The sequence below is a fragment of the Myotis lucifugus genome, unplaced genomic scaffold, assembly GCF_000147115.1.
Source record: "Myotis lucifugus unplaced genomic scaffold, Myoluc2.0 scaffold_101, whole genome shotgun sequence".
Classification (NCBI taxonomy): Eukaryota; Metazoa; Chordata; class Mammalia; order Chiroptera; family Vespertilionidae; genus Myotis; species Myotis lucifugus.
Genome location: NW_005871149.1, coordinates 3,542,688 through 3,557,369, shown reverse-complemented (window position 1 = coordinate 3,557,369; position 14,682 = coordinate 3,542,688). Strand labels below are relative to the sequence as shown.

Sequence of the window (14,682 nt, the reverse complement as noted above, 5' to 3'; positions counted from 1 at the left end):
ATGGTTAGAACATAGGGAAGAACTAAAGGGAATGATGTCACTGAAGCCAAGCAAGCAGAATTCCCAAAAGGAGGGACTGGCCGAACCTTTCAAACGCAGCAGAGACAGTAAGATGAAGACTGTCAGTTGCACTGCGCCCAGATTCGGTGGAGGGGGACAGACGTGTCCTGGTACAGCTGGGATTAAATGGTCGAGGCAGAATTTCCCTTCAGTGCTCCCCACCCACCATTCTTTTTTCTTTTCATTTTCTTCCTCTGATAATGCTCAGCATTTCTAATTTACCTAATTGTACTTAGAAACAGGAAAGGGGCTGATATCACCTCTTTGCACTTGAGTACAAACTGGCCCATCTTCTCTGCCCCAATTATCTGTACTTCCTTAATTGAAAGTAGTTTCAGATATAAAAGCAGGCTGTGCCCAGCTCTTGCTGAGGACAGCCTGTTTCAACCACCTTAAGATAACTTGGTAATGGCAATGGGATGGTCAAAGGGGAGATCGATGGTTCTGTCCACTCCTAAGAGGTCTCTTTGCTCCCTGAAGGGCTTTCAGCTTAAGCTGGTGGAAGGAATTTCCAGGAATTGTTTCTTGAAAGTCTGAAGCATACCCAGCAGGCTAGTTTCCTTCCTCTGGCCTCCTTTGGGCTAAGCTTAACTCTGGCCTTCCTTGAGCCCTACAGCCTTACCTCTGCTCAGATCTGCCCACAGAGCCCAGAGCCAGACCTGTCTTCCAGTGCCCTTCCCCTTCCCTTTGCCACCCCTTTGCTCAGCCACATCTGATAACCCTGTTTCTGTCCCCAGAACCGTCATCATAGCAATGATTCTCAAATTTTAGTGGGCAGGCTCAGCTGGGGAGCTGGTAAAAACCTCACCACCAAAAGTCACTGATGTACTATATGGGTTGGGGCCTAGGAATCTGCATTTAAATCAGCTTCTGGGGTTTCTGATGTTGTTGGTCAGTAGACCACACTCTAAGAAATAAGGAGAGTGAGAGAGCCATCTAAATATGCAGTGTAATGGTGATTATCATAGTCAAGCAACGCAGCCACTTTGGTCCTTGGGAAAGGAAAGCTGCACAAGCTCCACAGGGAATTTCAGGAGAGAGGGAGGGGCACTGGCTTCTGGGAAGAGCACCGGACTGGGGTGGGGCGCGGGGATTTAAGACTGGATACTTAATACATGAGTGTTGAAGACAGAAATCAATATGCTTGATAGACTATGCAACGAACAAAAAAGAAAAATTAGAAAGATGTGGTTTGGCCACAGGAAAGAAACAATGACATCAGGACTGTGACAATCTATGCTTGTCCCTTGCAGAGCAAGGATGATTACATTACACTGTGTTCTAGTTCAGTTTTCCAATAATACACATCTATTCACTTTTAAAAACTGTAATAAAGCTGACAGGAGAAGATCTGGCTTTGGGTGGTGGGCACACAGTGCAATATAAGACCTTGTAACAGAAACCCACACCTGAACCCTATATGATCATGTTGATCACTGTCACCCCAGTCAATGTAATAAATAAATATTTTAAAAATTGTAATGACAACTAGACATCATACTTATCTGGAATAGATAGTACATGGTAATTGTGCCTTTTACCAAATAGGACAAAACACAAAAAATATATATATATATTTCATGACATACAAAGTCACCAGAAATCAGTCCAATACTTCATAAAATTATTAGCTAAAGGGGCCTTTCAAGGCTAGATGTTAGAGGATAAAAATGCAAAGGGCAAGACAACTTCTTCAAGGAGACTTACTTCAGTGCTGAGGGCTAAAAGATAATTGGAATTCTGAGGGCTATACATCATCTGAGTCAGAGGATGAAATGGGAGATTGGTCTGAACAAAGTTCTTTGCAAAATCTGACGATCTGAAGATTCTTCCTCCGGGACTTCCTCCAGACACCTCTGCTGTTAAAATCACCTGGTTAGGAAGAAGGCAATTCAGATTCAGGGTGTGACACTATGAAAGCTCAGGAAGTCCTACACCACTTCCACAAGACATCAGTTAAGAAAATTTCAGTTCCCAAAGTAAGAATTATAAAGACAGATTAGTTGGTGCACCCCACTCCTTAAGTGTTAGTCTTATCAAAAAATATCCTGAATTGAGATAATGCATCATGTCTATGGATGCAAGCCGGTCAGTTTGAGATCAGCCAGTTTGCCAAAGACTAAAATAAAATGTGTGTCTTAGGAGTGTACACTGTAATGCTAACCAGCTGCCACCTAGGAGTTTGGGTGCATCGTAGACAGAGGCCAAAAAGGAACCAATCCAGTTCTTTTGTGATCAGTATTAAATTAGGTTTTAATTTTAAAGCACAGTAATAGCAAACTAAATACACTGCTGTGTATCTCTGGATCATTCCAACATTAACACCTGAGCGCCCAAGTGTGGCATCAAGCACAGCTCTACACATGCACGAACGAGTCTCACCTTTCCAGAGTTCTCAGGACCAATAGCCATGCCAAATTCAGTCCGAATGAAGGTGTTATTGATGAGATTTGTAATATCCTTAAAGTTCTTTCCATAGTCCTCACTGAGAGGAAGAAAAATAAAGACACATTTAGGATGCAGTGGTCGTGGCCACTGTTGGGTTCCTACCCAGCTTCCATCCCCGTTCTCTGACTTCACTGAGACACTCCCCCTCCCCTGACGAGTTTCATGCCTCAGGGAAGCTGATGCCATCCCTAGCTCCAGTGTGGACTCGATGAGCCTGAAGTCCACCCCTCACAGGTGCGGGGTCAGGAGTGGGGGAGTGACCCAGACCGAGGCAGTGAGACAAAGGGGGGAACTTGGGCTCTCTTAGGAAACAAATTTCCTTAGCCACCTGATGAAATAAATGGGCTATCTTTCTTTCTAAACCAGTGGCTCTCAACCAGGATGTTTTTGCACAAATACCCTCCAAGCAACCATTCGGTAATGTCTGGAGACATTTTTTATGATCACAAATGCTAGTGGCATCTCATGGGGTGAGGCCAGGGATGCTGCTAACCATCCTGCAATGCACAGGACAGTTCCACAGCATCACAGAATGATCTGGCCCAAATGTCCACAGTGCTCAGATTGAGTCCCCAAAGTGCCGGGTGTTAATGCAAAGCAAAAGGTCGCTATGGGGTCCTGACACCATGAGCACAACCTGAAGATAAAGCCAACACAAGTGGAGCAGCAGCACCTACGACACTGGACTGTGCTGACCCTGAAGCCTGTCCTGCCTCTGCATTTAGTTCTGAGTCATTAATTCCCTGACTAAGCTAGTTGGAGCTGGGATCTCTGCTAAGTGTAGCTAACGGCCTCCTAACTGATCTATTCATGCAGAGTCCTCATGATAAAGCTGAGTTGAGTAGAAGGAGCCTTCAAGTTTCCGCCAGAGGATACCATCCCTGGGCACAAGTCTCTACTGCATACAGCACACAAAATGCAGGTAGGGAAACAAACCAACTTAACGCCAGTTCTCGGGTTGTTAGAGATTTTCCCAGAAGTTCATTTCAACAATATCTGTGAGAGGTATTCAATTCCACGTTTAGATTTTGAAAAATACAAGCCTAAGAATCAGTAGCTGTGTAACTCTGACAGGATTAATACTATGTGCCATTCTCTTAAAAAGCAATAGAGAAAAAAGTGGTAGAATGCAAAATCTCAATATTCATGAATGTCCATCAGTGAAGACCACTGTGTATTGCGAATTAGTTGCCAAAGATAAATGTGATGTGCAGTGGTCTTCACTGTAGACTATGACGTAAAAGATGGTACAATCTCGACAAATAATCACAGAAGCAGAGAACATGAGAAATGCGAGGGACTGAAGGGAACATCTTGTCCAACTCCCTCATTTCACAGACGAGGAGGTTCAAGGGGAGGCAATTTATCAAAAGCCAACCAGTTAATTAAGGGCGAAATTGAAGCTATAATCCAATTCTCTTAACTCTCAGCTCCAAACTAGGGACAACTTGTAATGATCTGTGAGGAGTTTTTCCCTTACAAACTGCAGTCTTCCTCTGTTTTGCCAGGGCTGTGGCCTAGCAGCACCGATCAGCTAAGAGGAAACTGGAGACACAGGAGGGAATTATCTTGGAGTGTTTGTTTAGGTCCCTGACAGAATGCTAAAGCAAACTACGCGTGACTTTAAGTTGTCTGAATAACTTCCCATCTCTTAGCAAGCACACACAGAAAATGCCTAGATAAATAAAAGAGGGACCAGGCACCACTTATCCATCAGATTCCTCCATATCTCCCCCCACCCCCTTTTTGGCTTTGAAGTACAAGAAGAGTTCCTATCTTCCTGACAGCAGGCCAAGAGATGTATAAACAATTCCTGCTCCTCAGTGTAAATGTCAGCAGCAGCTCAGACAACCTTCAAAGGGGCTGGCAACAGCTCGATTATCACCACCTTACAATTCTCCCCTCCTGCCCCATATCCCCCGGGAACCTCCACAAACCTGTTGGCAAGTCTGCTGGCTTTTTAAGAACTTGGCACAACAAGCACATCCCTGCCCTTCAGAAAAAGAAAGCAACATGAACAAAGCAAAAAGTCATCAGCTACAACACTTTGGTACTGTAGCCAGTTAAACAAATGGAGCGCAATGGATCAACCTGCTGGCACGGAAGGGAGGTTCTGCTGAGGCCACGCTGGGCTCAGGGATATACAGGGCTGGGCAAAAGTAGGTCTCAGTTGAGTATGGGAAGCACTGAGTTTATTCTTGTGTTATTATTTATTAATTACTGTATTATTTTCCATTCGAACAACTGTAAACCTACTTTTGCCCACTCCTGTATTTTAACAAAACCCTTTATTTAAAAGGGTTTTTTTCTATCAGCATACAACATATATCATGAAGAGGAAATCAACAAAACAACTTAAAAAATCTACTTTTCAAATTCCAGATGGTAATTAACAGAGCAATGAGCAGCAGTCAGATGAAAAGTTAACAAAACCCTATGAAACCATCTGCTTTAGAAACCAGTCTTTTTAATAATTCTATATATCAATCCTAATCTCTGCTCTTTCTGGTTACCAAAATAAAGGACCACTTTTGCATATATCTGTGGTATAAACATTAATAAGAGTACAGTGGGGCCTTGACTTACGAGTGTCCCGACTAACGAGTTTGTTTTTTTTGATACGAGCCGTCTCTCGGCTGATTTTTTGCTTTGAGTTGCAAGCTCAAAAAGAATCGGGTTACCAGCCAGCTTCAGATACACCACCGCTAGTTGGCGCAGCGAACGTCACAGTGATTTGACATATGAGTAATTTGAGTTATGAGCTCCGTCACGGAACGAATTAAACTCGTAAGTCAAGGCCCCACTGTATGCACCTGTTTATAACTCAAGAAAATCGTGGCAGAATATAAATATTTTTGGAATAGAACCTAATACCCCTAAAGAACAAGAAAAACCTAGAACTCATTAAAATAAATGAAAAAAAGTAATCATCACATGGACTTCTGGTAAAATGCAGTGTCAACGTTCTTAATGAGATGAAGCACTGGAAATTGGGGTTTCCAAAAGACTCACATGTTGACACTCAACCCAAACAGCCAGAGCCTAGAATTATACCCTTGTTTCTGCACTTTTCATATATAGGAACTTGTGACATCAAGCATTTGACCTACAGGCATTTAATGAGAAGTAACAGTAAGAGAGTCCTACAGTATCTCAGAGAATCCTGCATATTATTTTTCTCAACAATCAAACCAACCCAGATAGCCTTATTTGATCAGCTTTCAAGCCTAACCATTTCTCCATTCCTTTAGTTCATTTTTGCCATGATTAAGTCACTATAAATTGCAACATAAAAACAACAGGCATGACAAAAAACTCTAAAGAAAATAATTATAATTTTGTAGTTTTCACTAATCAGGAAAGTGTGTGCAGCTGATTCTCTTATTCTCAGATTCTCTATCTGTGACTATGCCTCTTCACTAACATTTCTTTGTAACCCACATCCACACTCGTGGCCCTTCCACAGTGATCTGCAGACATGCGCAGGGTCACCCAGTGCACACGTTCCCAGCTGAGGTCCAACAAGGGGACGAGCCGCCTTCGTATTTCAGCTCTTACACTGTAAATAAGTGTCTTCGTCATGGTCTATTTAGTACCTTGCATTTTGCATTTTTGTGTTTTTTATGGGTGATTTTGCTGTTTAAAATGGCCCCCAAGCATAGTGTTGAAGTGCTATTCAGAGCCTCTGAGCACAAGAAGGCTTTGATGTCCTTTCGAAGAAAATATGCTAGTTAGATAAGCTTCTTTCAGACATGAGTTGGTTGTGAGCTCAATGTTAATGAATCAGCAATATATACTAGGCCGGCTGGTGTGGCTCAGCAATTGAGCATCGACCCAGAACCAAGAGGTCACCGGTGCGATTCCCAGTCAGGGCACATGCCCAGGTTGTGAGCTCAATCCCCAGTAGGGGGTGTGCAGGAGGCAGCCAATCAGTTATTCTCTCTTATCATTGACTAGAGGCCTGGTGCACAAATTTGTGCATGGGTGGGGTCCTGCTGGCCCACCCCCCGATCGGGGGAGGGGGCAGAGGAGGGGCCATGGGCGGTTGGCCAGCCAGCCCTGCCCCCTGGTCGAACTCCCAATTGAGGGGACAATTTGCATATTAGTCTTTTATTATATAGGAAGGATGTTTCTCTCTCTCTCCCCCTCCCCTTCTTCTCTGAATCAATAAAAAAATATTTTAAAAAACCCACAAACAATATGTATAGTAATAAGAAACACACATAAAACAAAGTGATGTGCTGATCAATTGATGAAAGTTAATTTGTGATCAGAGGTTTTTAAGAACCTACCCCAGAATTTTCCTCTAGGAACAATGGTTCAGGATTCACTAACCAGTATTCATGGGAACTATGGAGAACATAACGATTGTGAAGAGTGAGAATTGACTGCATTGAGATTTCCAGCTAAAAGATCAGTTAGGGAGAATACAGCTTATTAAAATGTGCCAAAGGACATAGAACTAAAATCAGTGACAGGCAAAACTGGCAGATTTTCAATCCATAGGTAAACTGAATTCCCAATTATACTTCAGTCTCTTTTTTCACCCCAGCTGTCTGAGCAGTGAAAGCTGAACCCAGCACATCACTGAAAAAGCTGTCATACAAGATGCCCTGGAGGAGCTGGTTTACTCTACTTTCCTTCAATATCTGTTGTATACCTTTAAGGTATCCTTTTTAAAAAAATTCTCAGTAACCTGAAAAACTTACATCAACTATGGAATAAACTTCAATGTGAAATCTTTTAGAGATCCTCTTATTAATTTCCAAAATTTGAACAACTCTCAATAGGAAAAAAAAATCGCAAATAAAATGGCCCAGTAGTTTTAGGAACTAGGTACAGGATTCTGGTGTCGAATAATGCGTACATGTGCTTCACTAAGTTGATCTCACAGTGAAAAGTTATACTTAAGGGACCATAGAACAAAAAGGTACAAAACATCTCCTATAGCCTTAAACAAAATTATCATCCTAACTAGGTGGCCTGTTCCCTTTTAAAGTTAGTATCTGCAAAGTGAGAGGCAAATGTACTTTATAATCTATTAATATTCCTTAACAGGGAATCGAAATTTATACCATTCAAACATAAGTCCTTTAAATTGAAGACATTAACATACTATTTGTTTTAACCTAATCATGAATGCCTGGGAACTTTAGTTATTATTTTCCAAACCTTTCAACAATTCTTTTTCACACCCTAAAGGTCAAGGTCTATGAACTCAGCATGAGTAACAGAGACAGCTTCCTGCTATTCTCTGGAGCTTCCGTGCAGCACAGCTCAGAGCAGGTGGCATGTGACCAGCTGTCTTTATTTGAGTCTCAAATAAACCTTTGACCACATGTGAGTTAGTGGAGGGAGATAACCCAATAAATAGTCTAATCATTAAAGCTGTGAGAAACCAGAGTTTTCAGAGTGGATTCAACAGGCTTTTACTTTATTTCTCACTTAGGCAACCTCAGCATAGTCATTCTGATCAAACTGCTCCCTCCTTTCCCGTGTCTGAAGGAACATGTGCCTCTTGGCTGGCGTGTTCAATGACATGAGTCACATCAGGCCAGGCCAGATGGAGACTGGCATATTTACAGTTTCCACCTAACCTCTGGAAGACCTTTCCCTTCACAGCAGGGAGGAAAGAATTCATATTCAAAATGACCTCGTAGAAACAAACAACCAAACTGCTGCGTGCCCTGCAGAAACAGCACCTCCCTGTGAATATGATTCTATACCAGACACAGAGGACTGCTCTCCAGGTCGAGTGTGTGCTAGGGTTTCTCACAGGCCAGACAGATTCAGGGTGAAAAGGGCTGAGTCAGATGGTGGTAGGTGTTTAAACCATTTGGTTTTTGTTTGGGGCAGTCTTAAAGTAAGCACAATACTGAAAAGCAAAAGGATGGGGAAAAATCATGAAAACACATTGCCCTCCCTATGGGTTTGACTGGTCACCCACTTAAACAGCAATGTAGAGAATTCAGAAGACAAGCATTAAAGTGGCTAAAGCAACAAGTACAGGAGAGAGTTCAACCTGGGGAAGTTGAGAAGCTTAGTAAACAGCCTTCAAAACATCTAGGGTCGCCCTGGCCGGTTTAGCTCCGTGGTTAGAGTGTCAGCCCACACGTGTCTCTCTCACATCGATGTTTTCTCTCTCTCTCTCTTTCCTCGCTCTCTTCTACTCTCTCTAAAGACCAATGGAAATCCTCAGGTGAGGATTAAAAAACAAACAAATAAAAACATCTAGGGGTCAATAAGAGGTTTTCATTTGCTACTAAAAAATGAAGTGGAAATTAGCATTCTCTTGGCAAATATATGTGTCATATTTATCACAACAGCATTAGTAATAGTGAAAAATTAGCTGCAACCTAAGTGTCCAAGAGAATAATGACTTAGTAAATTCCGTCAATCTAACAAAAATGATGGGTAACTAGCAGAGGGGATATGAAAAATATCATTGTATGAGCATCAATCAGAGTGGATATGGGTCATGGCACTTGCATGTTGGCAGGGGTGTGCGTGCATCTCCAGAAGCCATGGAGGCACTGGGGGCAGACAAGCACTTTTTACCAGCGGGCACAGAAGGCTTTGAATTCATTTTAACAACTGGCACAGCAATATCAGTACAGTCTGGCTATGTGCCCTCGCTGGCTGCTGGCATGGCAGCAGCTAACCTCCCCAAGTTCTTACTCCAGCCCAGGCACTGCAAAGCATAAGTCACAACAGCTCTGAGGTGGCCACTGTTATCATCTTTCTTTTACAGATGACAAAAAGACTCCGGGAGGCGGAGTAACTTGCTCAAGCTCATTCTGCTTGCAAATGATAGTGCTGAGATTCAATGCCAGGGCTATTTGTCACCAAAACCTGGCAACTTTACACTGTATCATGTTGCTTCCCCAAACTATGTAGCCATATGATATAACATTCAAGGGGAAAATCAAGATAAACTGTACATAAGTTAAGATTACACTTGACATTAGGGTGAAATTTTTCCTTTAAAATTTCCAAATGTTATATAATATATTGCTTTTTTTTTAAAAAAAAAACCACATGATTTTTATTGATTTTAGAGAAAGAGGAAGGGAGATATAGAGAGATAGAAACATCATCAATGAGAGAAAAACACTGATCGGCTGCCTCCTGCATGCCCCCCTATTGGGGATCAAGCCCAAACCAGTGGCCTCTTGGTTCATAGGTCAATGCTCAACCACTGAGCAACACCAGCCAGGCTATAATACATTACTGTTATTATGAAAGATAATTTGCCAAGAAAAATTATCATAAGGAAAAATTTTATGACAATAAGGTTTCTTAAACATTGGAAAAAGTTATGAAGTTACAACTTTTTATACATTTTTTCCCTCCCCAAACAGGATATTTTTCATCTGTCTGAAATAGTTCAATTACTATTCTAATTGAATAAACAAAATCACCTATAAATTATAGCCCTTTCTAGCACTATGATTCTATAATACAGTCAATCCTTATAAAAAATTATCAGTTTAAAAACTACAGAGAAGCCAAGGCATTCATTCATTCAATTAGTATGGACTGCCTGCCTACTATTACATACCAGTCATTTGGCTAGTTGCTGAGAACTCCAAGTTAGTCAAGAACCTTGGCTTTGTGGAGCTTACAGCGATTCCAAAATGGCAATTCCTTCTTAGCCTATTTTTAAGTCAACATCACAGTGTTGAAGGGCCGCGAACACTGGCTCCAGACTCAGAATCAGCAATCAAGATTACACCTACTGGAGAAGGGGCCATCTCAGAAATTCACCAAAGGCTCACTTGTATCTGGGCCCCTGAGAGAGTACGATGGCTGCTGGGAAATCCATTGGCCTTGAGAAGAGTTTCTATGTTATCTGCTAGGATGCCATATTTTTGGGGGGGTCCCTTGGGGGAAAATGAGATGGGCACAAATGATGGAGAAGACTATCAGCAACTTCTGAGAGTTAGCTGGTCTTGCATCTTACAGTTAAGGAAAAGAGCCTGCTATTTAACCAAGCTGTACCTTTGAGAAGACACATGTAAAACTTGGTAACTGTCACAGTATGGTTCCAGAACATACACTGCCACCATCGTTACCAGTGTAAACACTATAAGGCACTTTGGTAGGTCTGACCTGAGAACCTCCTTCTGATCTAGAAACAATCTAGATAAACTGGGGCTCAGAGGATTAGATAAATATATTTACTTGGAAGGTACAAAGTGTTACATAAATACATTTACTTGGAAGGTATAGTGAGGATTGTTACTTCAGAGATATAAAAACCATTCTATGCTTATAATAAGTAGAAAGACTGTTGAACTCCATGCTACCTTCCCAAAAATAAATACCCATTTAAATTAATAAAACACACACCCCTACACACACTCCATCTGCCTTTACTGCTTTCCTATTTAGTCAGGTCAACCTAATCTTCTTGGAACTAGATTCCTTTTCATATTTCTTCAGGTTAAGTAAATATTAAGTGTGCTGAATGTGACAGTTTGTTGAAAATTTAAGATGGCTGAAAGATCTTTTTAATCAACTGTTGGACTCCATCATGCCTAGAAAAGTGGGGAACTTACATTCACAATGTATTCAGTCAGTGCCCCAACCATATGCATCTCACCTTCGATAGAGCTTGGACTGTCCGAAAGTCATAATTACCAGTGGTACATGGAAGGTAGTCAAGACTAGAATGATCTGGAGAGAGACAAAAGCACAGTTAAAAAGAAAGATGGTCCAATCACATGCTTGCCTGTGATGGGATTAAATCAACATCTGAAAGACAAGAGGCCCTGCTTTGCAGTAGCCTATATTCCCGGTCGGCAAACTGCGGCTCTCGAGCCACATGCGGCTCTTTGGCCCCTTGAGTGTGACTCTTCCACAAAATACCACGTGCGGGTGCGCACGTATAGTGTGACTGAAACTTGCGGAGAAGTCGGTATTTTGTGGAAGAGCCACACTCAAGGGGCCAAAGAGCCGCATGTGGCTCCTGAGCTGCAGTTTGCCGACCACTGGCCTATACTGTAGTAAGTCAGAAAACCAAGAAGTTACTAAGGCTTGCAGTGACTCAAGGTCTCAACTCTTGGTTGAGATGGTCCTGTCACCCACACTTGAAGCAGTGAGGCAGAGCTAATCAACTACCCATTACAATAAAGGAAGGATTTAACTATTTTGTATCCATCTATATAATAAAAGCCAGCAACCTTTACAGTGGAACAACCAGAACAACTGGTTGCTATGACGCACACTGACCATCAGGGGACAGACGCTCAATGCAGGAGCTGCCCCCTGGTGGTCAGTGTGCTCCCACAGGGGGAGCGCCACTCAGCCAGGGCCTAAGCCATCAATCGGACATCCCCGAGGGCTCCCGGACTGTGAGAGGGCGCAGGCCAGGCTGAGGGGAACTCCCCCCCCCCCCTGCACGAATTTTGTGCACCGGGCCTCTAGTATTAGTATAAGATATTCTCAGGCAAGAATCAGCTCCCTTTCTGTGTACAGGAGGCTAGAGCACTATGGGTGCTCAAAAGTCACTGTCACATATTTCCCTCCTTTTCTCCTCCCTGCTATCAGTTCTCCATGAAATTAATTTCTTAAATATTTTTCTAGATAAAAATATGCACAAGGACAAATTCTGATAGATTAGTACAAGAGGGAGTCTCAATTGGCCATGTAACAAGAAATCTTGCGATACCAACTATCTTAAATAAATGGATAAATCATGGAAATTAGAGCACAACGCAAATTTTAGAAGAAACTGAGACATGCTTAAAGACATTCTACCAGAAGTTTAAAAATTAATTAAGATAATTAATTTATAACTTGCTCTTCAGCTCCAATATTTCTTTGGATTCCTGACATAGCCATCGTGTGCCTCAATGCTATGATGCATACATTCATGGAATACCAGAGGGGAGGGTATGAACTGTGGCCCTGCCCTTGTTCAGGCAGGATAATAACAGAGCAGCTAACACCAAGCCCTGAGTCAAGACCTGGGGCCGATGCATCCCAAGTGCACCCTCCTACTGGGAGACGGGCTCCACATTGGAGAATAAGGAGCTGACAGACGCTCCTTCCACTCTCCCAATCCTGGCAGCACCTCCTTTGTTGTAGAAAAAGGGACACAGATGGAACTAAACAGCCATGAGCCCATGGGCGCCACAGTCCTTCAACACTAACTGTGGGAAAATGCATTTGGGAGGAAAAATGCCAAGATGTGCGATGCGCAGGTTTCAGCTTCCACACTGGTCTTCCCATGTGTTGTGAGGCTCACTTCTCAGCATACAGCACGCGCTTCCCTCTTTCTTCTTCTTGCTCATCTTGATGCCAAGCAGCTACCAAGGACTCAAAAGGTGTCTATCTTCCCATTATGGAAGAGGGTGGTTACAGGATGTTTCCCATTCTAAAGCAAAACCAACCCAACCACAGTTTCCTGAGAGTTTGTCCTGGAAACATGTATTTCTGTGTCTGAGGTTGGAAACAGTTTCAGAAAATAACAACACTTAGTGCTTAAACTCCCCACATCTACATGTTCTTCTTGCTTAGTTGAATTCACAGCCTCAAAATATTACTTACCCCAGTGCTATCTCCAACCCAAGACAAGGATACTGAGCCACTGAGATCATCAAATACATGCTGTAAGGGGGAAAAAAAGAAATTCATTTACAAATGACATCTTTCCTTCAGTCTTTGACTCCCTTAAATAATTCAGAACACTATTACTTTCAAAGTAATTAAATTCATAATTATAAGGGGACTTGGATTCCCTGAACAAAATTTGCAGGGCAGGATTTAACTACTTAACTTAAATTACAAATAACTTGGAGATTTTAATTCTGAGATATGCTTAAAGACATTCTACCAGAAGTTTAAAAATTAATTATACAAAGTAAGCCAAGCAGATGAGCTTTCTTCACTGCACCAGATGGGGAGATGGGGTAATCTCATTGCTTTCTCCAACAGAACTAAATATAAATATGTAGAAAGTATTCTTAGGATGCTTTAAAACAAGGGATCACAGCCCACACTGACAGCTATAACTGTAACCCAATCAGCATAACCAATTTTTCTAGGCAGCCTTCACAGTACAGGTGCATGGTTAATAACTAGATTCCTTTTGCTCCTAGGCTCTCTCAAAATGACAAGGTTCTGAGAAGCGAGAGCAAATGCCCTTCTTTCACATTTAAAATAGTGGTTGATAATGATAATAGTAGTAATAATAGTAGATATTAGTAGATAATGATAATAGTAGATAGTAATAATTATCTAGTAGTAGATAATAATAGTAAATAATAACAATAACAATAATAATAATAATAATAATAATAGAACCTTAATAGAGTTGTGGTAAGAGTGAGGAGACCAAAAAAAAAAGGAGAGCTGGTGTAGTGTATCCAAAATATGGTAAACATATTAAAATGCAGTTATATTTTTTTTGTTAATCCTCACCTGAGGATATTTTTCCATTGATTTTTAGAAAGAGTAGAAGGGAGGGAAGGAAGGAAGGAGGGGGGTGGAGAGAGAGAGAGCAAGAGAGAGAGAGAAAGAGGGAGAAACATCAATGTGAGAGAGACATATTAATTGGTTGCCTCCTGCATGTACCCTGACCAGGGCCCAGGACTGAACCTGCAACCCAGATACATGCCCTTGACTGAGAATTGAACCCGACACCCTTTGGTGCTCGAGCCACACTAACCAGGGCTAAAACGCAGTATTAGTAATCATTGTAGGTGCTTTTGGGTTTTGGTTTTCAAATACTTTCTTTCTCTACTTATAAAATAATATATATCCATTACAGAAAATGTAGACAAAAGGGAGGTATAATGAATATAAATCTTTCATAATCCTATCACACAAAGACATTCAAGGCTAACACTATGTTTATAATCTTCTAGTCTCTATTGTTGTTGTTCTAGCTAATGAAGAAATAATTCCAAAAAGGCCGCACTGGCACTTGGTAAAAATGTTCAACCACACAGAAATGTATACAGAAAAAGTGAAGACCCTTCCTCTTCGTCTGTCACGTGCCCCACCACCCAAGCCCCACTCCCCAGAGGGGTTAACAGTTTAGTGTATATTTCTACTGTGTTGACAATTCTGCTTTCCTCCTCTGAAGACATATATCTTAAGATTTTTAAAACCTTAAACATGCCCTGCCTTTCCAAACATTAAGGAGCGGTTCCTTAGAAGCAGAGG

The 14,682-nt window shown here is 41.8% G+C and overlaps 1 protein-coding gene across 3 annotated transcripts in view; it reads right to left on the bottom strand.

Moving 5' to 3' along the window:
- Positions 1 to 13,122, bottom strand: part of SORT1 (sortilin 1) — a 38,979-nt gene extending 25,857 nt beyond the window's left edge. For 2 of the 3 annotated variants that reach the window (XM_006092590.3, XM_023757087.1), the window contains exons 1-4: positions 13,063 to 13,122; positions 11,114 to 11,187; positions 2,443 to 2,545; positions 1,768 to 1,932 (exon numbers count right to left, since the gene is read on the bottom strand). In XM_006092590.3, coding sequence (XP_006092652.1) covers positions 1,768 to 1,932; positions 2,443 to 2,545; positions 11,114 to 11,145 — 300 coding nt within the window. In that variant the 5' untranslated portion in view covers positions 11,146 to 11,187; positions 13,063 to 13,122. Of the gene's footprint in view, positions 1 to 1,767; positions 1,933 to 2,442; positions 2,546 to 11,069; positions 11,089 to 11,113; positions 11,188 to 13,062 lie in introns of those variants that run through there. The other variant, XM_023757088.1, reaches the window with a different exon arrangement.
- Between the last annotated feature and the right edge of the window lie 1,560 nt (positions 13,123 to 14,682).